Consider the following 24954-nt stretch of genomic DNA (forward strand, 5'->3'; position numbering starts at 1 on the left):
TGCCAAGCCAACAAGGAAGGAGGAAACTAACATTTGAATAGCTATCATGTCCAAAATGTTTCATCAGATGCTTTCATTCAGACCACTTAACACAGAATAATTGTTATTTCCAATCTGAAGATACAGAACCCCCAAATCAGAAAGAATATTTAGCTCACTCCAAGTTCATTTGAGCTGAAGTTTATCTGAAGCCAAAGTCCATTCTCTTTCCATTACCAAGCTGCCTTGCAGTAAATAACAGGCTATTTCAACAAAGGTCTATTTCATCGCTGAAGGGAAAAATTACCAAATGGCCACTGAAAGAACTCAAGGATTTAAATGAAGAACTTATCAACCAGGAGTTCTGGTATGAAACTGTACTATAAAAATGAATTCATGTTGCTAAAGAACTTAAGTGGTTAGTACCCTGTAATCCCCTTGCCGATTCTGAAAATTAATCATTTCTGTCCACTTTCCTCCTTCTTCACAATTTCTCTCTCCAGACCATGTGGAGCTCATCTCATCTCAGTTTTTCATATGTTACTCTTTCTGCTTGAAACACTTTTCCTCTCCAGATGGCATCAAGGGTGCTCCTGCTCAACACCAAAGATTTACTTTACTTTAATGTCACCGCTACAAAGTCACCTGTTCCTGCAACTACCCCTATTAAGATAGCATTCCTATTCTCAGAGAGCACTTAACACTGTATGAAATTGTTCTATTTGTTTAGGGTTTTTTGCCTTTTCCAAAAAGAATATAAATTCCTTGAAAGGATCTTGTCTACCCTGTTTCTCCAGCACTTAAATTATTCTTGGACAGAGTAGGCCCTCTTCAAGTATTTATTGAGTACATGGATTGCAAGTGGTACAAAGTGAGACTAAAATGTATCACTGGTAGAAAAAACTTGTGAGAAGCTACCAAAGAAGCCACAGAGAGACTGCGTAGGAGTTACAGTGCCTACCACCTCTAAAGCAAAAGGAAACAAAATAATAATATGCAAACACTTAAATAGTGCTTATTCCATGCCAGGCACTGTTCTAAACATTTTATGTATATATTAACTCATTTTTATTCCTCAGAATAAATAGGTTTCTCACTTCCCCTGCTTCGTTTTTTTTTTTTTTTTTTTTTTTTTTTTTGCCGGTGAGTAATGTGAAGCACACAGGTTAACTTGCCCAGGGTTATAGTAGTTAATGATAGCCTTAAAATTTGAACCCTGGCAGTGAACACTTTTTAAAACTACTATTTGATACTGCCTCTCCAAAAAAGCTGAGTGGTTGGCAGCATGGCCCCGCTAAGGCTTCTCTGTGACCGTAAAAAAAAGTCTATCGACTTAAAAGAACTGGAGAGGGGATAAGAAATAAACGGTACATTTACTTTCAGTCCACAGTAGTAGTAACATCATTAGTTACTACGTGCGAACATTCTCCATTCTCATCAACTTCTCAGATCCCACAAGATTTCACCTTTGGCCACAAAAACATCCCATTTCACCAACTTATCTTTCTCCCCCAACCCTTATGCCGCCTCATTCCAGTGTTTGTTCATTTAATCTGCTCCAAATCCTGCATCTGCGGCTTTCTAGGGACCAATGTCAACTCATCTGTGAAATTGCAAAAGTACCTGTCTAGTCTCCACCCCGTGAGAGGACTGAGCAAAGGGTGAAGTGTGCGAGCGGTCTACTGATAATAATTTCTATCATTCTCATGGTTATTTTAAGTATCCTTTTCTCCTCTGCACTTTATGAGAAAAGAAACAGAACTTCACGTTCAGAAACGGCCTCCCAAAGCCGCAATGGGTTCTCGCAGCTCGCTGGCCTTCCCCAATCACGCTTTGAGTCTGCGCAGTAGCGGCAGCCCAAGCCATTTCCCATTTTTCCGCCGCCGCGCCTTGATGACGTAATTTTCCTGCGCCTCGGGACGAGCGGCGGCGCGCAAGGAAAAATCGGGTTCCGTTTTTCCCGCGGATTCTGGTGCCTGTGGGGCCGCTGACCCAACACCATGAAGGAAACGCCACTCTCAAACTGCGAACGCCGCTTCCTACTCCGTGCCATCGAAGAGAAGAAGGTATGGTTTGGTGCCCGCAGAATGGCGCGCTGCGTGGGCGCTCGGGTCTCAAGGTGTGGACTCATACCTGGCCAGCCTGGGCCCGGGGAGTCACTAGGGGAACGACCGGCACGTTCACCCCATCCCTCAGGCTTTATTTATTTTTTTTCGACAGGTTCTTTTCAAGGCTCCAGTCACCCCAGCAGTTGTCCATGCTGTAGTTTCCACTTTCCTGTATGGGCGGGCTGGTTAGGATTCCACTTTCCCCCAAGTGCTTAGCCCAGGGCCAGACAAAAAGTAGTTGCTTAAGAAATACTTGTTGAAGGAATAAATTAATGAATGAATTTGTGCTTACAGCGGCTGGATGGCAGACAAACCTATGATTATAGGAACATCAGGATCTCATTTGGAACAGATTACGGATGCTGCATTGTGGAACTTGGAAAAACAAGGTAACAGGATTTAAATGAGATACACATTCAGAAGGGAGAAGTTTGAAAAAAGACCTTATTGACTCGGTTGTTTATAAAGCAGCTAAGAAGTCTGGACAGTATTCTTTGTTTAGCTGACAAAAATAAGTATTTTTTTATGCAAGATTTTTTGATTTTGTGGTCACACTTGAACTTTTTAATCATAAACGTATTTTCTGTCACGTATCACATAGTTCTTTCTGACTTCTATAAATCATATAGACAACCAGTAGTGATCATATCGAATTTGTTTCTCACACTAATATAGAGATCTTGAGCATCTTGTCATTAAGTGTACATCCTGCTTTCTTTTTCCTGAGTGACATGAAAATTAGGTTTTCAAATGTTCATTTGAAAGTTGAGAGGCTATTTGGTCACATAATGGTGGTGAACTATGCCATGTGAAAACCCTTAAGAAATCTCAAGTTTTCATGCCATCTTGTATCAATAAATACTTGCTTTAGAGGTAAAGGTCACTGATTTTTTAAAACAATCTGTGGAATAGTAAACATTGTAATAAGAAGAGAGGTGTTTTTTCTGTCGTGTTTTTAGTTGTACCAATTTATGTTTTATTTCTGTGTATATTATACTTTACATATAATTTTTACCTCCTATGATTTATTTGGCTGAGTATGATATTACTCACATTAAGATTGAAACTTGTTATCTGTTTCAGTTTTTTGTTTTGGAAGGAGAGTCTATTTGGTTTATACTTTGTAACTTTATCTTTGCAGAGTTCTTGGACAGGTTTCCTGTGAACTTGTGTCTCCAAAACTCAATCGGGCAACAGAAGGTATTCTTTTTTTTAACCTTGAACTCTCTCAGATGGCGGCTCCAGCTTTCGAACCTGGCAGGTATTTAAATCTTTTTCTTAAGTTGCTTTAGTCGTAGGAGAACCTAACAGCAGTGAGCTTTTGTTTTAATACCTGGTGTTATATTTCATGACATTAGCCCATTGCTATTTTCTCATTATAGGCAGTCAGATCTCTTGGTGAAGTTGAATCGACTCTTGGAAAGATGTCTAAGAAATTCGAAGTGTATAGACACTGAGTCTCTCTGTGTTGTTGCTGGTGAAAAGGTGGGGAATATGCCCATAATTCTTAATCTTAGGATGAATACTGTTGATCATGGATCCCGGTATCTATGCTTTTATTCTCAGAACTTTAGTTAACTCAGTATTGTACTGGTTCGCTTCACTTCAGATGTTCTTGAGTGATACCCTTAGAACTTTGTGCTACCTCTCTCTCTCTGAAGGAACAAAAAGGGTGTCCCTTCAGAGGACACCCTTTTTCTTAAAGGTTTCTAAAAGGTTTTCACCCTTTATCTTAAAAGGGTGAAAATAGCAACTTAGATTTTTGTGTAAAAATATTTTATTCAAAGAACTTGTGGCTTTTTCATATAATCTCTCATTTTCTACATGAGTTCATAGAAGCAGGTAGTTTTCCTTTTTCATGCAGAACTCAAGAACAGATGAAATCCTTCATTTGGATAGGTTTATCGATTTACACAGGGCCACACCATGTCAGTGGCAGGGATAACTTTGAAAATCTTAGTCCCAATAAATTGTGCTGCATTAGGATATTAGAATTTTATTTTATTTTATTTTGTTTTATTTTTTTGAGACAGAGTCTCACTCTGTTGCCCAGGCTGGAGTGCAGTGGTGCAATCTCAGCTCACTGCAACCTCTGCCTCCCCTGTTCAAGCGATTCTCCCACTCAGCTTTCCGAGCAGCTGGAACTACCGGCGCCGGCCACCATGCCGGACTAATTTTTGTATTTTTAGTAGAGACGGGGTTTCACCAGCAGGCTGGTCTTGAACTCCAGACCTCAAGTGATTCACCTGCCTTGGCCTCCCAAAGTGCTGGGATTACAGGTGTGAGCTACTGTGCCTGGCCAGAATTTGATTCTTGATTAGGGTATTTTGACAAGCATTTTTATCCCAGAGAAGTCATTTAGCTTCCCATATTCCATACCTAAGTATAATACTTCCTATTTGCATTACTTGTAAGGTTATTAAAAATATCACAAAACCTAAAAGTTTAATTTTTTTTTAATTTTTGAAAAATTTCATTATTTTCTCTGAGGGACAGGGTGACACTCTCATCCAGGCCAGAGTACAGTGGTGTCATTATAGCTCACTGTAATCTTAAACTCCTGGGCTCAAGAGATCCTCTCTCCTTAGCCTCCCGAATAGCTAGGACTATAGGCACTCCACCCAGCTAACTAAAAAACTTTTTTTTTTTTTTTTTTGTAGAGATAGGGTCTTGCTGTGTTGCTCAGGCTGGTCTCGAACTCCTAGGCTAAAGCAGTTCTGCCACCTTGACCTCCCAAAGTGCTGGGATTACAGGTGTAAGCCACTGTGCCTGGCCTAGAGTTTGTGGTTTTTAACAGACATGATAAAAATGTAATTAGATTTGAGGTTAGGAAAATCGTAGTATTAAATGTTAGAGTGGTTCTGTTTATTTAAAGTATGTGTTCTGTTGTTAAACGACCCACATAGTATTTCAGATGTTTGGCTTAACTTTTCTAAAATATATTTTTTGTTGACAAAGTACAAGGAGTAACTGCATGTTTTAACAGCAAGAAAAAATAATTTGTACACAATGTTACTTTTCCTGATAAATAGCCACTGGTTGTAATCAGTTAGGATTTATTTTTATTTTAAATTCACTATCAGGTTTGGCAAATACGTGTAGACCTACATTTATTAAATCATGATGGAAATATTATTGATGCTGCCAGCATTGCTGCAATCGTGGCCTTATGTCATTTTCGAAGACCTGATGTCTCTGTCCAAGGAGATGAAGTAACACTGGTAAGCTCCTATGTGAACCAGGATCCTTGATATGAATGAATGAGGAGGGTCTTAAATGTGCAGGCAACTTGTTTTTAGTGAAGTTATGTTGTAGATGGCAGTTGGGTCGTTTCTAAAAATTTGTTTGTAAGACTGAAACTGCATATGGTCAAAATTGCCCTGGAAATCTCTTAACCGTTCCTCTGTTGAAACATTTGTCAGTAAGAACATACCCTAGCCTGGTTTTCCAGAATAGAATTAGATGACTATTTTGGATTGAACATTAGATGAAGTGGTTGACTTATGTTTAGGGGCCATATGTGTGAAAAATACATGAATCTCAGCACAGTGAGATGCTTACCCTGCAAGAGGCATGCAATAGCTGAAAAGCACTGAGGAATCAGCAGATTCATATTTGTCTCCAGGACTTTTGTTCATTAGGCAAAGAGATGACGAAAGTCCATCAGAAATACCTGGAGGGCTTGTTAAAACATATTGCCAGACTCTGCTCCCAAAGTAAAACAGGGCTAGGACTTAAGATTTTGTACTTCTAACTTTGAGTTCTTAGGTAATACTGATGTTGCTGGTCCAGGGAGCACATTTTGAAAACCATTGACCTACGTTGTCTTTATCTTTTGTTCTGAGTATGTCAGTTTTGGTTTATATAAATTACATGCTAGAATAGTGAAAGTGCACTGTAGTTGTAGTTTGAATCCTGAAGTTGCAAAAGGACACATCAGATGCCCAGATTTTCTAAGCAATGATTCATAATTTTGATTTTGGGCAGTAGACTGAAGCAGAACCATTAAAAAGTGAGAAATAGGGACAAAGGTTTATTAACAGTAGAGGTAATATTCTTTTAGAGGAGGGAGTTTATATAAGGAAGTGAAAAAAAGTAGAAAGCGATTACTACACTTGAAAAATCAATTAAAGAATACTGTGGTGTTATTGCTAGTGGGAATGTAAAATGGTACAGCCATGTTGGAAAAGTTTGGTAGCTTAAGTTTTAAGTGTAGACAGCATTCTATATTCAGAAAAATAACAGTAGAAGAAAATATTCTTTTTTTTTTTTTTTTTTTTTTGAGACAGGGTCTCACTCCGTTGTCCAGGCTGGGGTGCAGTTGCGTGATCTCGGCTCACTGTAACCTCTGCCTCCTGGACTTAAGCAATCCTCCCACCTCAGTCTCCTGAGTAGCAGGGACTACAGGTATGTGCCACCCACTTGACTAATTTTTGTATTTTTTGTAGAGAGATGGTTTCACCAAATTGCCCAGGCTGGTCTCGAACTCCTGGGCTCAAGTGATCCTCCCACCTTGGCCTCCCAAACTGTTGGGATTACAGGCGTGAGCCACCATGCCCAGCTGAAGACACTCTCTTATATGTACATCTTTCAGCAGGTTTGACCTTGTAATTTTTTTTTTTTTCTTTTGAGACAAAGTTTCACTGTTGTTGCCCAGGCTAGAGTACAATGGCGTGATCTCAGCTCACTGCAGCCTCCGCCTCCCGGATTCAAGCGATTCTCCTGCCTCAGTCTCCCAAGTAGCTGGGATTGCAGGCATGTGCAACCACGCCTGGCTAATTTTGTATTTTTAGTAGAGACAGGGTTTCTCCATGTTGGTCAGGCTGATCTTGAACTCCAACCTCGTCCACATCGGCCTTCCAAAGTGCTGGGATTACAGACGTGAGCCACTGCCCCCAGCCGACCTTATAATGTTAAAACAAACTGCCATGGCTTAAAATTAGAAAAAAAAAAAAAATTCTAGCAATTCCATGCCTAAGAATCTACGGGAGGAATAAGAGCTTACTATGTTCAGAGACTTCAATGCAAATGTTCATAGCATCATTTATTAGCCAGAAACTGGAAACAATCCAAATGTCCAGCTGGTGAATAGATAAAATGTCATATATACAAATAATGGAATACTGTTCAGTAATGAAAAGAACTGAACTACTGATAAATGCTGCAAGGTGCATGAAACATGCTAAGTTGAAAGAAGCCAGGCGCAAAACATTAGAACTTTTTTTTTTTCCATTTATATAGAATGCTCAGAAAGTCAGATTTATAGAGACAGAAATAAGATAGATCAGTGATTCCTTGGGGCTAGGGTGGGAGTACACCAGACTCCTACGGACTACAGACAGATTCAAAAGAATTTTGGGGAGTAATGGAAATGTTAAAAAACTAGATTGTGGTGATGGGTCCGTAAATGTATCCATAACTATACATTTACTAAAAATTGAATCATATACTTAAAATGAGTGGATTTTGGCTGGGTGTGGTGGCTCACACCTGTAATTCCAGCACTTTGGGAGGCCAAGGCAGGTGGATCACCTCAGGTTGGGAGTTCGAGACCAGCCTGACCAACATGGAGAAACCCCGTCTACTAAAAATACAAAATTAGCCGGGCATGGTGGCACATGCCTGTAATCCCACCTACTTGGGAGGCTGACGTAGGAGAATCGCATGAGCCCAGGAGGCGGAGGTTGCCGGGAGCTGAGATCTTGCCATTGCACTCCAGCCTGGGCAACAAGAGTGAAACTTCATCTCCAAAAAAAAAAGAGTGGATTTTATGGGATGTAAATTATGTGTCAGTAAATTTTTGAAAAAGCTTTTTGAAAAAGTTGTACAGTTTGAGGAACGTGAGTGGCAAAATCAAACTGGTAATTAATTAAAAAGTTATTTGGGTACTCAAAGGAATAAAGGAACTTCATTTTTTAGTATTTGATGTGCAAGATGATTTTTTTGGATGTTCATAACTTAGTGACTATAATTATTAAACATTTTTTTTGAAACAGTATACACCTGAAGAGCGTGATCCTGTACCATTAAGTATCCACCACATGCCCATTTGTGTCAGTTTTGCCTTTTTCCAGCAAGGGTAAGCCTCGCCTTATTATGGGCCAAAATTACAAATGCAGCTAGGAATTTTATTGCTCTACTCAAGTATGTCATGTTAATATTAAACACTTCTCTTAATATTAAAGCACCTTGTATTTCCTTTCTTTCTTTGTAAGGGCATTAGTTGGCAAAGAACTTTCTCAGTAGAAGTAACAAAACTCTTATACTTTGATGAAGATACTTCCCAACATTTTTCTTTTCATGGGATACTTATAAACTTAGGAATTTACTATGGCATGGTAGTGTTTTATGTTTCCTAAGGATGTACAGTGGTTAAGAGAATTATATGCTAGGCTCTAATTTGGGACAGTGGGGTGAGAATTACTGTGGGTTATTGGAAGATAGGGGACTTTGGAACATATTAGATGGAGTAGTTCTAGGAGTCGGTTACAAGGGGGGATGGTTCACAAACTGGAGGAAAAAAATCTAATGTTCTTAAGTTTTCCAGCGTTTTCATTACTTAACTGCTAAATCCTCCTGTGGCAGAAAACTTGGAGTTTTTCAGGTCCATTTAATGGTGCTTTCAAATGAAAACTTGAGCCTTAAATTCCTTTAGAAACAAGGGAAGATAAAAATATTTCACACAGTGTTGTGCACAAGGACTAGAGAAAAACTTACAAGTTTTAGTGATTGTAAGTGTAGAGTTTTATCAGAGGAAAATGGGCCAGCATTGTCCAGTAGAAATAAAATGTGAACCATATATATAATTTTCTTATTTTCTTCTTTTTTTTGAGATGAGGTCTGGCTTTGTTGCCCAATTTGGATTTCAGCAGCGCGATTTTTGCTCATTACAACCTCTGCTTTCTGGGCTCAAGCAATTCTTCAGCCTCAGCCTTCCGAGTAGTTGAGACTACAGGCATGCACCACCATGCCTAGCTAATTTTTGTATTTTTTTTTGTAAAAAAGAGGTTTTGCCATATTGCCCCGGCTGGTCTGGAACTCCTGAGTTCAAAAGTGATCTAGCTACCTCAGCCTCCCAAAATGCTGGATTACAGGGATGAGCCACCATGCCTGGCTGTTTCTTTTTCTTTTCTTTTCTTTTTTTTTTTTTTTAGACAAGGTCTCCCTCTGTCACCCAGGCTTGAGTGCAGTGGCGTGATCATGTTTTATTGCAGCCTCAACCTCTCAGGCTCAAGTGATTCTCCTGCCTCAGCCTCCTGAGTAGCTGGGACCACAGGTGCACACCATGCCCGGCTAATTTCTTTGTTTTTTGTAGAGATGGGATTTCACTATGTTGCCCAGGATGGTCTGAAGCTCCTGGGCTCAAGTGATCCGCCTATCTCCACCTCCCAAAGTGCTAGGATTATAGGCTTGAGCCACCATGCGCAGCATTTGTTACTTTTTAAATTTTTTTTAAATTTTTTTGTGACAGGGTCTCACTCTCACCCAGGCTGGAGTGCAGTGGTGTGATCATAGCTCACTGCAGCCTCCAACTTCTGAGCTCAAGTGATCCTCCCACCTCAACCTTCCAAGTAGCTGGGACTATAGGTGTGTGTCATACCCAGCTAATTAAAAAAATTTTTTTTTGTAGAGACAGGGTCTCACTTTGTTGCCCAGGCTGGTCCCAAACTCATGAGCTCAAGTGATCCTGCAGTCCTGACCTCCCAAAGTGCTGGGATTACAAGCATGAGCCACCATGCCTGGCCTCATATGTGTAATTTAATATTTTCCAGTAGTCACATTAAAAAGGTAAAATTAATTTTTATATATTTTTAATTAATATATTTTCACGTTAATGAAATAAAATGATTAATGAAATAATCAGTATTTTAATAATTACTCATGAGATAGTCTACATTCTTTTGTTTCCACTAAGTCTCTGAAATCCAATATTTTACATACTCTGATTACATTTCAAGGGCTCAGTAACCACAGGTGACTATTGGCAAATGTACCGGACAGTGCAGAAATAGACAGTATTTTTTTCATGAGCCATTAGCAGAACGCAGTAGAACTTTGGAGTACAGGACACTAGGGCAACTTTAGGGTTAACCAATTTAACATTATCTAAGTTTTTATTAATGAGCCAGAAGTCATTTAATCAAAGAGATAGCATTAGGTTTAGATTATATATCATTTAAGTAAATCCAATCTGAACTTAATTTGATTTCATTGTAATAACTAGAGATACCCACTTAGCATTCATTTGTGTTCATAAACACAATAATTTTCTTGTCTCTTTCCCCATTTCAGTGACCCAAATCTGTAGGCTCAGACCTTTATTCTCTGTTGACTTTATTGATGCCATCTTTTAAAAATTCATTACCCAAGAAATGGTAAGCATTCGGTCTCAGATTTGTTCAGGTCCATTTAACATTCGTTTCAGAACATATTTATTGGTGGATCCCAATGAACGAGAAGAACGTGTGATGGATGGCTTGCTGGTGATTGCCATGAACAAACATCGAGAGATTTGTACTATCCAGTCCAGTGGTGGGATAATGCTACTAAAAGATCAAGTTAGTGCTTTGATTAATGTCCCATTAATAATAGGTTGCTTCTCTTTAGATGCTTTTTCTTGTCTTTTAACAAAAATCCAATGGGGATACTTCCAGTGATTTATTCTAGGATATGTTAGAATCTGGTTTCAGTACTGTCACTATTAAATACATTCTGTTGACTGGTGGCTATGAGGTATCCTCCTCCTTCCTACCTTGGTGCTCCCATGTCTGGCCTGCTGGAGTCTGACCCTTCCACCTAGAAGCAGGGTCTAGTGAAGAAAAAGATTTATATCCCTATTAAAAAAAAAAAAAAGTGGCCGGGCATGTTGGCTTATGCCTGTAATCCCAGCACTTTGGGAGGCCGTGGCTGGTGGATCACTTGAGGTCAGGAGTTCAAGACCAGCCTGGCCAACATGGTGAAACCCATCTCTACTAAAAATACAAAATTAGCTGGGTGTGGTGGCTGGCGCACGCCTGTAATCCCAGCTACTTGGGAGGCTGAGGCAGGAGAATTGCTTGAATCTGGGAGGCAGAGGTTGCAGTGAGCTGAGATCATGCCATTGCTCTCCAGTCTGGGCAACAACAGCAAAATTCCATCTGAAAAAATAAAAAATAAAATAAATAAATAAATATTAGCCGAGCTTGGTGGTGCATGCGTGTGGTCCTGGCCACTTGGGAGGCTGAGGTGGGAGGATTGCTTGAGCCTAGGAGGTGGAGGTTGAGTGAGCTGAGATCGTGTCACTGCATTCCAGCCTGGGCTACGGAATGAGACCCTGTCTCAAAAGCAAATAAAAATTTTTAAACATCCAATAGTAGACATTATGTAAAAAGATAGTTTTACTTTCACTTTTAGAACTACAATTGGCAGTAGTTCTGAAACCCAGCTGTATATCATATTCACATGGGAGCTTTTAGAAAATAGATCTCCATATAGCATACAGTGTAGATGATTAAAAGCTTCTTTAGTTTGAATTCTAGTTCTGCCCCCGTACTAGCTGATCTTGGGCAAATGATTTTATATCTTTGGGTCTCACTTTCTTTATCTGTAAAATAGGGAATGATGTTATTGCCAACACCTTGTTGTTATAAGGATATAAATATATTGCACAGTGTCTAGCACACATTTATTAAGTGTGCAATAAATGTTAGTTTCTGGTATCATCATCATCATCTTTACCAGCATCACAAGTACTACCCAGATTACCACAGAAAAAGGAAGTTAGTGCATCCTGGAGCATATATGTGTCTGTGGCCTCTTCTGTGGTATCTTTTATACTGTTGTATAAGAAAGTTTTTATGTCTGTTCCCTTGATGTGACAGTCCTTCACATATCTTAAAACAACTTTCACATCTTGCCTTAATCTGTGTTTACATTGTATTCATGTTTGGAAAAGTCAGGCTTAAATTATAAAGGTAGAAAAATTTCATGGTTTTAGTTTCATTAGAGAAAACTATTTGGTTTATTGTCTTTAAACAACAGAATTCACTTTTATAAATAGGTTCTGAGATGCAGTAAAATCGCTGGTGTGAAAGTAGCAGAAATTACAGAGCTAATATTGAAAGCTTTGGAGAATGACCAAAAAGTAAGGTAAGTAACTTTTCCAGAACTAAGTGGTCTTTTATTTTCATTTTTTAAATTTTTATTATTTTTTTTAGTATAGGCAAGCTTTATTATGCATGAACTTGATTTCACATACAAAGTTAGAATGGCAATTTCACTTAAAATTGACTCATTAAAAAGTGTAAATACCATGGTATAGTTATGTTATCCAAAACTCCGAAAGGTAGTGAAACTGGTAACAGATATTGCTACTCATCTTTGGACGGATACAATAAAAGTGTTAATGAAACTGGTTCCCAGACAAGTATGTGTCACTTGCTCCTGTGCCTTAGGGAGGAGAGGATGTTACAACACAAGCATTATTGATGCAGTGACTTGTGGATAGTTGCTCCTTATTAACACTGCTAAAATTAGGTTCACGTTTTTTACTTTGTGTGGGAGCTGGTGATTCTTGTCCTTTTGTTTTATGAGGGATATCTTTCAAAGTGCTGGCATCAAACCCACTTATTGCAAAATGCATCACAGATGGGAATTTAAGTCTGGGTCAAGTCCAGAATTCTAAAACAATAAAGAGGAAAGACCCACCTAAGAGCAAGAGGTCTTCATTGCTCCAGACTCTAAGATACAACACAGGGAACAGGAAATGGCCCTAAATGGTCTTTTAATATATTTTTTCTCTTAAGGATCTTCCTTGAACGAGGGCAACCATATAAATTTCACACTTGATCTTTCCTTATTTGTTAATCTGAATTGAGTATACTATTTAATGTGTTTTTAGAAAATTGATTGGACTTGTTATATTTTCTGCAATTTAAATATAACCTATATTGAAAAATCATATAAGATTTTTGTTTGTTTTTTGAGATGAAGTCTCACTTCTCACTCTGTCACCTAGGCTATAGTGCATTTGTGCAATCTCAGCTCACTGCAGCCTCCGCCTCATGGCTTCAAGTGATTCTCCTGCCTCAGCCTCCCAAATAGCTGAGATTACAGATGCATACCACCATGCCTGGCTAATTTTTATATTTTTAGTAGGGATGGGGTTTTGCCGTGTTGGCCAGGCCGGTCTCAAACTCCTGACCTCAGGTGATCCACCCGCCTGGGCCTCCCAAAATATTAGGATTACAGGTGTGAGCCACCGTGCCTGGATACATAAGATTTTTCTTTAGCAGTTAACATTTCCTTAGGATAAAAATAATCTAGTAACTCAAATTAATGGAAGGAAACAGGTTGATTTCCATCTCTACCTCTTACTGTGCTATCTTAAGCAAGATATATAACCCAGCATTTCAGTGTCCTCTTCTATAATATGGGATATTAACACTACCTGGTAGGGCTGATTTGAGGGTTAGAGAATAGTATATTTTAAGCACCTAGCACATGGTCTGGCACATGGTTTAATAAATGATTATGCTAACTATTTACTCTTGTTAGGCATAATAAATTCGTGAGGTTAAGTTAGATAAACTAACTCTCTTCCAATATTTTTCATCCACCAAAGGATAAAATAATAGTTTTTTTCCCTTCCTGTCTTCTATCCAATCTGTTACCTTCCTCCCCCTTCCTTCCCACCAAAAAAACCCCCACATACAGGAAAGAAGGTGGAAAGTTTGGTTTTGCAGAGTCTATAGCAAATCAAAGGATCACAGCATTTAAAATGGAAAAGGCCCCTATTGATACCTCGGATGTAGAAGAAAAAGCAGAAGAAATCATTGCTGAAGCAGAACCTCCTTCAGAAGTGTATCTTTATTTGGTGGTTTTTGCAGTAACAAGATTCATAACACTTGGCATTATAATATTAGGCTATATGAAGGATGTGTATACTGAAATTAGTTTTTGTAAACACCGTACTTTGTTAGAGAAAACACTTAAAATACAAGATAGAGATGTGAGTCATATTCTGTTGATGGTATAACATTCAGCTTCTCTTCAGTTATCCTGGAAAAAGATTTTAAGGACCAATTTAATTTAGTACTATAACTAAAATGTTGAGAGAATCTGTCTCTTCACATTTCTTATTAATTGCATCCATAAAATCTTGCCTGAGTTTTTTTTCTTCTTCATTGTTCAGCCATCCATAGTGTAGCTATATTAAGTTTTTTTTCCCCTAGGAACTTGGGGCACACTTGAATCAATCTTACAAGAAGAAAACTTTCATTCTCATCTTCAACAGTTCATCAAATAGCAGTATTTTTGTTACTCAGTTTTCTTAACTTGTTAAGTGTTTCTACACCTGTGCTATGGACTCCTGGAACTGCCCAAATTGGAGAGGGAGTAGAAAACTCCTGGGGTGATCTTGAAGACTCTGAGAAGGAAGATGATGAAGGCGGTGGTGATCAAGCTATCATTCTTGATAGTATAAAAATGGACACTGGAGTAGAAGTCTCTGATATTGGAAGCCAAGGTAGGTGACACTTTATGGCACACTTATTACTATATATTACATATATATAGTATTACCGTATAGTTATATATATAATAATGCATGTGTGTATATTTATATTATCACTATGTATAGTAATATATAGCATATTAGCTATATAGAGATGTATACTGGATAAATAACATACAGGATACTATATAGAGAGAATATAGATATGTAGTTATATGTAGGGATGTAAGTATTGCATTTTTAGAGGGGCTAAATATTGTGATTTAAATTTCAACTAAATTATTGTGGCTAGCTGCAATACTAATGCTACTTTCTAAAAGAATATGCATATCTTTGTAGAGTAGTGGAACACTTTGGCATAAAATGATAGTGATATTTTTAATTAAAAAAATTTTTTGTGTGTGTATGTATGTGGGTGGGTTTTAAGGGAATGAGTTTCTTGAAGATCTTATTCCTCCGTGCTGTCTTTTTTTTTGTAGTTTCTAGACTGAAACAAAAAGCCCATCCCATATCATAACATATAATACTGTCTAAATAAAACTTTCTATGATGATAGAAACATTAAGTATTTACACTGGTATAGCAGCCACTAGCCCCACATGGCTAGTGAACACTTGAAATGTGGCTTGTGTTACTGAGAACTGAATTTTAAATTTTACTTAATACAAAATTAAGCAGCCACATGTGGCTAGTGGCTACCATGCTAGACATCGCAGAATTAGAACATAAAAAAATTCTATAAGTAACTAGAATACTGGTAGTCCTAGACGTTTCTTGCATTCTGAAAGCCATAGAACTGAAGTTGTTTTTATGTATGGTTATTTCTACTTTTTAAAAAAAGCAAATTCTTGCTGGTCTATATAATAGAATGACTTATTTTCTTACATGGTAAGAACAGAAATCCTACAAGGAACTGGGAGCTAGGCTGGCAGGGAAAATTGAAGGTGATGTGTTTAATAGGAATGTAATGCAAATACTTCTGTTTTCAAAGAGAGAAATTATTGCTTATGAACATTACTGGAGCCTGGGCTTTTTGTTTTTTTACTTAAGTAAATAGGTAAGGAACAAATTTCCCATTGATTGGGACCCTTACTCAAATTTCCCAGTGGTTACTTCTATTTGGTATTATTCTTCCAGAACTTGTTCCAGGTATTTATTTACTCTCTGTGCAGTGATGTAAGCTAATGCTGCATATACTTGTATAGCATTGAATATAACTAGTTGGTTTAACAATTCTCTTATTGTTGAAGATGTAAGTTGTTTCCATTTTCTCACTGTTAACAATATCCTTGCACTTGCATATACCTCTTATATGTTTGTTTAGTGTATTCTTCTAACAGTGAATAGTATTTTCAACTGAATATAATGAAGGTGGACCTAAGCATTGGAAAAATGGAGCAGGTACAGCCTTCCTAAAGCATGTGAACAAAGGGAGAAACTAATTGAAAACTAAAAATACAAATAATTGATATGGGTTAATTCACATTTTATGTATATCATTAACTAATGAGCAGGAGAAAAATGGGCAAAATACATGGAGCAGTTCTCAAAGTATACAATGGCCAGTAATATTTTTCATGGTCAGCCCTGACAGTAATACAAATAAAATCCAAAGAAAAATGACATGGCATTTTTTGTTACTGTATTTTGGGCAGTATTAAAAACACCAGCAATGCCAAAGGTATATGGGAAATGGGTTCTTTTATTTCTTGGAATGTAAACTGGAACTATTTCTGGAGGAATAGAGTAGCACAAACAATTCAATTGTCTCTACAAAAGATGCTATATACATTTCCCCCTAGCTTTTCTATTATGACATGTACCAAATTGTCACACCATTCAAGCACCTGTAGGAAATAAGAGTTTAAAGAAACAAATGTTACAGATGAGTTCTAGAGTGCTCTAAGAAGCTGATTTAAAGAAAAGATTAAGCCTCCACCTAGAGTTTTATTTTTATTTTTTATTTATTTTTTTGGGATGGAGTCTTGCTCTGTCACCCAGACTGGAGTGCAGTGGCACTGCAACCTCCACCTCCATGGGTTCAAGCGATTCTCATGCCTCAGCCTCGAGTAGCTGGGCCTACAAGCACATGCCACCACGCCTGGCTAATTTTTCTATTTTTAATAGAGATGGGGTTTCACCATGTTGGCCAGACTGGACTCGAGTTCCTGACCTCAGGTAAATCCACCCGCCTCAGCCTACCAAAATGTGGGTATTAAAAGTGTGAGCCACCATGCCCAGCCCCAGAAATAAGAGTTTAGAACGTCTGATAGAAATAAACTCATATAGAAATAAATTTTGCAAGAGATTGCTTAACTTTTTTTTTTTTTTTTTAAATTAATAAAAAAACAAAGATGCTCCCATAATACTCTCAGATAGTGAAGAAGAAGAAATGATCATTTTGGAACCAGACAAGAATCCAAAGAAAATAAGGTAACAAATTTCTGGTTTATTTCAAATGTATACATATACTCAACACTTCTAGAGGTTTGCTCTCTGGTTTTACTCTCATCTTGCCACATGACTATAAACAAAAAGACATCCCTTTTTCATTAGAGATCCATCTGTTCTGTGATTTTTTTACCTTGTGATTTATAAAAATTAGGACCTAAATCTATAATATAAACTTCTTGGATGCCAGTCTTACTCATAGCTGACACATTTTAGATCCTACTGGAAAACTAAGAAATGCCTCTTATTTCAATAATCCAAAACTTAACAAACATACTCTTAGTAAATTCTTACTTTGCTTTATTCACAGAACACAGACCACCAGTGCAAAACAAGAAAAAGCACCAAGTAAAAAGCCAGTGAAAAGAAGAAAAAAGAAGAGAGCTGCCAATTAAAGCTAACAGTTGTATATCTGTATATATAACTATTAAAAGGGATATTTATTCCATTCTGAGAACCCTGGGTATTTTTTATTCACAAATCCATTATAAAATCTAGCAGGATTTTAAAAATAGTTTTTTGTTTTTAATGTGCTTTAAAATAATAAACCTGGAGCATTTCTCATCTGTTAATTTGCATATAAGCTTCCCACCCTCTTCCGCTCCCAACCTCTGTTGAGTTCACCTCGCAAAACCTAAACAGGTTTTACAAAGAGCGAAAAAGTCTGGGGACTCTCTACTGTATCTATCTCTGAATACTGTATTCAGATATGCTTAGATTAGATTATGCCCAAGTCAGCAAATTGATCCAGTTGCTTAGGAAAATTAATGTCAGAATTTGAGGGTCTGTTTTCCTAAACCTACTTTAATTTTAGAGGAAGGCTTTTCACTTCCCATTATATAGTAAACCAAGTAAACTTCTTTACTAAGCAAAATCCTGAGGAAGTTAAATTTGACTTGCAAAGTTTTCCAAATCAATTTATTATCCTGACAGCTGGCATCGTTAATACTTTAACAAAACCACTTAAAATTAGCCAAATATCTAAGACAGATACATATACAAAAGATATACAAATTAAAACCATTTAAAAAGTAATAGATACCATAATTTGTACTTGGCCACAACTTCTGTATTCAGAAATGATTGTAAAATTAAAACCTAAGTTAAAAACTGTACACCATATACTTTGAGTGATTTACATCTTAGAAAAAACAAAGGCAGTCTTTCATTGTTACAGATTTAGTGTCTCTGGTGGGTTGAGGAGAGAAACACCATGATACCTGTAAGTAGGGGAAAAGAAAAGCATTTTTAGTAAACACTCACTGGGTAAAGGAGATCATGGAATAATGTTTGTACTCATGTACTGGGAACTAAAAAATGCTATTTCTGTCTGACCGACTTGATGGTTTTAGAAACACTGTCTGGTCCCTGAAACACACATGCATGCCCCCTTCCTTCTTTCTTCTCCCCCAGACCCAGGGCAGAAAGCATGAACTACAACCTTCTTCAAACACATAACCAATTTAGAGAACAGCTTCTCAAGGAGGCTATGGCAGATTCATGAATAAGGTTAAAATGTCAAAGATCTCTGAACCATAATCTAGAAAAGTAAGCTTCAATATCCAAGTTAATTCTTACTTTGAATTTTTGTACTTTTCTCTTATTGACTGTTGTGCATGCTGTGGTGCTTTGAGGTAGGTCTGGTGAAGGTCCATGAGACAAGGCTTAAGACTTTCCAGGGTATATCCAGTCTTTCGTATTAATGATTCAGGCTACAGAGAAGGGAATAGAGAACCCCTGAGTTTTGCTTTTAGTAACACACCAAACACAGTAAATAGTTGCCATTAAGCTTATGTTAAATTCCAGTACTAATCTTTAACTTTTCCAACTAACTACTAGTTTTCTTAGGCCATTATTCCATCCCTCGATCCATTTTCTACTACTTTCCCTGCCAGCAACAGGTCAGATGCTTTTAAAAAAGCTCACCTTTCAATCCAAGTTACAACTAAGCTTACTACCTAACAAACACTGTTCAACAGGTAACATGCCTTAAACAGTATATAATCATCCCTCAGTGTACATGAGGGATTCGTTCCAGGACCCTTCCCAAATATACCCAAATCTGTACATATTCAAGTCCTGCAGTCACCCTTCCATATATATGGGTTGTGAATCCCCTGAATACTGTAGTTTCAGTCCACATTTGATTGGAAAAAAATCCATGTGTAAGTGGACTCACACAGTTCAAACCTGTGTTTTTCAAAGGTCAACTATATATATTTGAAGTTTTTCCAAGTAAGAACATCTAGGCAACCCTCAGTTTTGTAGGACAATTATTATTTAATCTGGCACAGGCATTTCAGTCACAAGATAGGTGTGTGAAGACCGTAATACATACCCAGCTTTGTCCCGTGACTGTGTAGAGTGCTAAATGAAAGGCAGCTCCAGCAATAACTGATGGCAAATACTTTAGGTATGGGTCGGCATCTATCAAACTTAATTCTCCCAAAAACTGGAATAAAAAATACTTTATGATCACAAGAGCGTTTAGAATTCAAATGTCAAACCTCTGCCTTCTAACCTAATTTTTTCCTGCCTTTGATAATGGCTCTGTAGCAACTCTAGAAAAAATATCTCACAGCCTCATCTTTAAACATATCAATCATTTTAGTGTTTTGTTCCATCCTCATCCTGTATTTTCCCTCCTTTATTAACTTTTAAAAAACAACTCTTCTGACTACCCATCCCCAAGATGTCATCCTTAGACCTCTGCTTCTAGTGCTTTCCTGATATAGATTATCTTTTGCCAGCAGTAGGCTTTCTTCCATACTGCAGCATTAATCTCCCTCTGAATACTAAATCTCTTCACCACCGCTGTACAAAGGAACTAGGTTCCTGTACAAAGGAATTAGGGCTTACCCCTAATTATTACCTAAGAATCGCCATTCAACAAAATGAAAGTTAACTCACCATTGCTAAACTTTCAACTTTGCAGTTTGCAGGCTGCTGATGCAGAAAGTATTGGGTAAGAAACTGATTTACTGTTGGAGCAGCTAAGTCAAAAGTAAGGACTTTCAAAACTAGATGCTCCATTCTCAGAACTTGTTTCTTGGTGTAGGTATCATCTGTAATGTACACAAACTCTGCTACTTCTGGGGGGTATATTTCTTCAAACTTTCTACAATGAAAAAAGTTTTAAGTAATCAGTCCTAAAAGAGAAGCAAGCTTCCTTATCCCAGTTCTGAAATCCCATTAGCAGAATATGGAATGAATCCAAAATCCACACCAACTGCATTTCCAGACACTTGATCATCATTTCTAGTAGAGACTGGATAGCTAATTGCTAATTAAGGCCCAAATCAATAAAGGACTTTTGAGATATTTTCCCCAGTTCAGTCAAAGGAAGTAAATGAAAGGCATGAGACTTCTCGAGATGGGAACAATGCCAGAGTTCACCAAGTAGCTGAAAATTTAGGAAATACAAGTCAGGAAAACATGTTTCATGTTTTCATTTTTAAATTTAGTTTTTCTTTCTTTTTTCTTTCTTTTTTTTTTTTTTTGAGACAAGAGTCTTGCTCTGTCGCCCAGGCCAGAGTGCAGTGGTGCAATCTTAGCTCGCTGCAACCTCCACCTCCTGGGTTCAAGCGATTCTCCTGCCTCAGCCTCCCTAGTAGCTGAGATTACAGGCATGCATCACCATGCCCAGCTAATTTTTGTATTTTTAGTAGAGACAGGGTTTCGCCATGATGGCCAGGCTGGTCTCAAACTCCTGACCTCAAGTGATCCGCCCGCCTCGGCCTCCCAAAGTGCTGGGATTACAGGCGCGAGCCACCGCACCCAGCCTTTACTTCTTGATAAAAGAGACACTGCTTATACGCCAGAAAGTAATATTGGAAGGAAAATGTTTTAAAATTTGTAACCTAGTGTACTATATCATGTTCAAGGAATCCAGTTGGGGGAAAATTAGTGTTCTAGATTAGAACAGTTTCATCCTCCTCCACTGCCCTAAGCCCCAGCACATTGCCATCCCTAAAGTAGTCACTGACTCTGCCTGGTGTATGTTAAAAGGTCACCATTAAAAAAATCAATTTCTTCCCTAGACAAAAGGTCGTGATCACTTTTAAACAAACCAAGGTAGACTTACGAGGCTAACAGCATAGCAGCAGTGCCCACAAGCTGAAGCTTTCCTCTCAGCACTGACATGGAAGACAGGAACCTATCAATGTAGTTCACAGCCAAATGCAGGGTCTCATTCTGTAGTTTATATTCTTCTCCTACTTCAACTAACCAGTCCACGAGGATAGCTCTCATACTGTTAGTGATGTCTGGCTGTTTCTTCATGTAACCCACTTTAGGTTTACATTTAACCTATTGAGAAAATTATTTATAGTGTTAAAATTATTCTAGTGTAAAAACTGCAATTAGATTATTTTACCATTAATTAAGAGAGGCTACATGCTGTAAACTTAACTGTAGCATTAGAATAATTCATTAGTTTAAAAATTTCAACATTATCCTCTCAATTTCATTTAGCCACATTTAACAAATACATTATACAAACTGGATTCAGAGAACCTTTACCTCCATTTCCCTAAGGTATGTGTGAATATCCTCATGGTAGTCTGGTACTTCATTAACACTCACTGGCTTTTCATCTTCTAATACAATTGACATGTCCATAGTATGTGGTGACTCTGGGACAATTCAAAAGATATGATTAAATTAATTGTTTGCCTATTTAGTTTAATAGCTAAAAATGACTGCCATGGAAGGAATCTCATATTAACAAAGCACTTATTTCTTCAAACTAAAAAGAGCTTCTCATGACAACATATGTAGAATATTTTACCCTAGTCTCAGTATCTCTGTACATGGAGCTTTGGAATGATTTTAGTTAATGAGGGAAAAAAAAAAAAACATATTGGTAGGCCCCTAACAGGAAAATGAGAATCAGGTATTATCTTGAAGTATCCATCTTCCACAACAGAAAGGAGCAAATGGCATGGTGGTTCTGTTAGGACAGAACACTTTTAAAATCCAAGTTTTGAGATAATATCTAAGATTTGTCCCAAGAGAAACTGCAGATCCCAGAGTCTGACATATATAAAGCACAAGTAGGCAATAGCTAGAATCAGTTAAATGGCCTCTATTAACAAGTGTTATTAAGAAATTAGGTTTGTTATGGGCAAATAGATTAACACTATAAATAATTTATTTTTTGTAGTATAAATTATTTTGAAGCAAAGAGTATCATCCATTATTCCTTTCACTTCAAAGATCACCTTGAGATTAAACATTTTCTGCAAAATTTTGATAAAAACACACAAATTATTATTTCCAAAGGACTTTTCCTGCTCACCCCTCCTTCCTCACAATCAATACAACTAAAATTAAAATGAGATTGGATTTAGTGAGCTGTCCAGTGACTCAATATCCCTAGGGCAAAGAAATAGTACAAACTGCAAAGAGCTGTTTACAGAAGCTACTTTAATACATGGGTAAGAGTAAACAGCCATGGTACAACTATTTACTTGTAGGAGGAAAAGTGTCACTTTCTGGTATCAGATGCTAATCCAGACTGGTTTTATAGAAACAAAATTATAAAACTGGAAGAGATGTTATGTAATCACAATATTTAAGACTGCATCTTCAAATAGCACTAAGTGATATATAAGTGAGTTAAATAAAACTGAAATCTATTCTCCCAACCAAGAACACATTTATGGGATCAGATTAAAATAAGCATTTAAGATCTAATTATAATTAGATTGATGTGACTGGCAGTGAACCTGAAAGAGCACTGGATAAGGATCTTTTTGTATGTCACCAAGTCAAGTGTTAGCTGTGAGATCTGAGATAAGTCACATCCTTTCTAAGCCTTGTTACATTAAACCTAACTCACTATAGTCAAAATGACTACATAAGACATCTTAAAATGCAAATCATTAATATCATCTAATAATTATAATTACCGTAATTCCACACAGATTTTCCTTAAAACTTACCAAAACTACCATCCATTGGATAATCAAGAGGGACCAATGGTTTTCTGGGTCCAGGTAAACTAATGGCTGAATTAAAAGCCAGGGCATCTTCACGCTCTGTTTTTTGAGATTCAGCTGGCTTCTTCTGAGCTTCTTTTACTGCTTCATCCACATGAATGGTGAACGCAGGCTGTTTACTGTTTGCTTTCCAAGGAGGAACGGTGACATGCTCATCATTTACAGGAAGATCCTTAAGGGGTGCAACCTAAAAAAAAATTAATAACTGGCTTTGAGCCTACTAGTCTTGCATTCTTTCTCTTATGGGTGTTGGCCTTTGCTTTTTCTCCCAAATACTCTATCAGGAATTAAACTTTCTGGGACAAAGAAGAGTTTGAGTATTCAAAAGAGAAGGGATGTTCCCATTTGTCACAGGCATTCCCACAAAGGCTATCAATAGATAACACTAGGTGGAATTATGCAAAACTTATCAGGGCCACAAGAAGGGTCGGGTGACAGGCCAATACGTGACAAGTTTAGGAAAGACATGGCAAAAAAATTGTTGGTTCACCACTGTCGCCCGAGGGTGGAGCAACAGAGCAAATCCGGCTAAAATGGCGGAATTTGCCAAAAGCAAAGTATTTTGTACACGCTTTTCTAAAGTAGAGGTCATCTCTTAACCGTGAGGAGGATAGGGGTCAGAGTCCTACAGCAGTGCCTGGGGTTTAAAAGTGGAGAGAAAGGCGCGGAGCTGAGCGAAGACTACACGTTTTAGAGCTTGGTTTGACCCCATTATGTACAGGCAGATGCCCCCTATAGAGAGCAGGCAGGCAGCATACACACAGTGTTGGCGGGGTCCTGATGCTAATATGGGAGAACTCCTACTGTGGCAAACCATACACCAGCACCAAGTGCACTCCAGACCCTGGCCCCCTTCCAAAAGCCCAGGACATGCCTTCTCGCCACTCTTCTCTGCCTGCTAAGCCAATGCCAAACCCCGCTCGACCCACCCTCCTGCAGATATCCCGCATCCCTTTACCCGTCTCGTCTTCGGCCTCTGCTGCTGCGCTAGACCCCGCGGGTTCCCGGACTTCAGTACCGCCAGCGCGGCCCGGGTCCGCGGTTGCTGGACGGGCGCTGCCTTTTCCGGGTTGATATTCTCCTGGTCCTCTTGGAGCGCCGTCTGCTGCAATGCTAGCAGCGCCGAGCCCGCCTCGCGGGTCGCAGGCCCCGGCGCGGAGTTGCCCAACATCACTGCTCCCGGGAGTGGACGGCGGGATCAGCCTGCGGCGCCAAGCAGCGTGCACTCTGCCCAGCCGACCACTCGCACCGACCCGGCCAAAGAATAGTCGTAGCCGCCGGTCGCAGCCCAGGCCAGCCTACCAGCCCGCCCGCTCGCTCACCCAGCTCGAGACCACGCAGGGCCGAGGAGGTTGCGAAAGGCGCAGGCAGGCACTGCCCAGCGTGGCAAGCCAAAGACGCCCAGAGATGCAGCGAGCAGCCCGCCGGAGCGGCGGCTGTTCTTGTAGTTCAAGTATCCCGCGACTATTGAAATGGACCAATGAAAGCGCTCGCGGCCTTGACGTCATTCAAGGCGACAGGGTCGCAGGCGAGTGAAGGGTAAACCAAAGGAAACTGAGCAGGGGCGGGGCAGGAGGGAGAAACAAACTGGCTGGGGCGGGAGAAAACGCCTGCGCGGGGCGGGGAGAGGTAGGATTTAGGGCCCGAGCTTCCGATTAGTTTAAGCTGAGCCACCTAGTGAGCGAGGCTGTCCGAAAGCTGACTCTAAGCCTTTTAGGGAATTAAACGGAATTAAACTTTGGCGACTATCATTTGGGTTGCCCAGCCTTTAGCTCTGGGACGTCTAGTTAGCTTAAGTGACTTTTTCCAAAGGTCTAAAATCTGGGGCACGTTTTTCAGTATCTCTGATTCTCCGTTTTCTTATGTGTTAATAGGGACTAATAACTACAGTCATATGGTTGTTAGGATTAATGTGCATAAA

At 38.7% G+C, this 24954-nt stretch overlaps 2 protein-coding genes across 3 annotated transcripts; one reads left to right on the forward strand and one right to left on the reverse strand.

Moving 5' to 3' along the window:
• Window positions 1-1803: 1803 nt before the first annotated feature.
• On the forward strand, window positions 1804-17479 carry EXOSC9 (exosome component 9). 2 transcript variants are annotated; one of them, XM_001154164.7, is made up of 12 exons: window positions 1804-2045; window positions 2382-2476; window positions 3229-3348; window positions 3470-3572; window positions 5171-5308; window positions 8084-8166; window positions 10513-10645; window positions 12127-12215; window positions 13782-13928; window positions 14411-14592; window positions 16935-17013; window positions 17342-17479. In XM_001154164.7, exons 1-12 carry the CDS (start codon window positions 1980-1982, stop codon window positions 17424-17426), a joined length of 1320 nt encoding a protein of 439 aa, XP_001154164.1. In that variant the 5' UTR covers window positions 1804-1979; the 3' UTR covers window positions 17427-17479. The 2 variants fall into 2 exon arrangements, with proteins under 2 accessions (XP_001154164.1, XP_016807639.1); XM_016952150.3 differs by lacking the exon at window positions 16935-17013 and having other exon boundaries at window positions 1864-2045.
• On the reverse strand, window positions 17010-24643 carry CCNA2 (cyclin A2). The gene is made up of 8 exons (XM_517420.8): window positions 23992-24643; window positions 22977-23220; window positions 21553-21665; window positions 21116-21339; window positions 19942-20149; window positions 19370-19483; window positions 18610-18743; window positions 17010-18251 (listed from the first exon to the last, which is right to left on the reverse strand). The coding sequence occupies exons 1-8, from the start codon at window positions 24202-24204 to the stop codon at window positions 18203-18205; spliced, it is 1299 nt and encodes a 432-aa protein (XP_517420.1). The 5' UTR covers window positions 24205-24643; the 3' UTR covers window positions 17010-18202.
• Between the last annotated feature and the right edge of the window lie 311 nt (window positions 24644-24954).

The sequence above is a fragment of the Pan troglodytes genome, chromosome 3, assembly GCF_028858775.2.
Source record: "Pan troglodytes isolate AG18354 chromosome 3, NHGRI_mPanTro3-v2.0_pri, whole genome shotgun sequence".
NCBI lineage: Eukaryota > Metazoa > Chordata > Mammalia > Primates > Hominidae > Pan > Pan troglodytes.

What these genes read in the sequence shown, in the direction of transcription:
- CCNA2 (XM_517420.8), bottom strand. Translation starts at nt 24,204, where the DNA reads ATGTTGGGCAACTCCGCGCCGGGGCCTGCGACCCGCGAGGCGGGCTCG. An exon ending in CATACCTTAGGGAAATGGAG is followed by an intron (nt 21,340 to 21,552) that starts GTAAAGGTTCTC and finishes TTTTCTCAATAG; the next exon opens with GTTAAATGTAAACCTAAAGT. An exon ending in CAGTCACGGGACAAAGCTGG is followed by an intron (nt 18,744 to 19,369) that starts GTATGTATTACG and finishes CCTTCTCTGTAG; the next exon opens with CCTGAATCATTAATACGAAA.
- EXOSC9 (XM_001154164.7), top strand. Translation starts at nt 1,980, where the DNA reads ATGAAGGAAACGCCACTCTCAAACTGCGAACGCCGCTTCCTACTCCGT. An exon ending in GTGGAACTTGGAAAAACAAG is followed by an intron (nt 2,477 to 3,228) that starts GTAACAGGATTT and finishes TTATCTTTGCAG; the next exon opens with AGTTCTTGGACAGGTTTCCT. An exon ending in TTTGCCTTTTTCCAGCAAGG is followed by an intron (nt 8,167 to 10,512) that starts GTAAGCCTCGCC and finishes CATTCGTTTCAG; the next exon opens with AACATATTTATTGGTGGATC.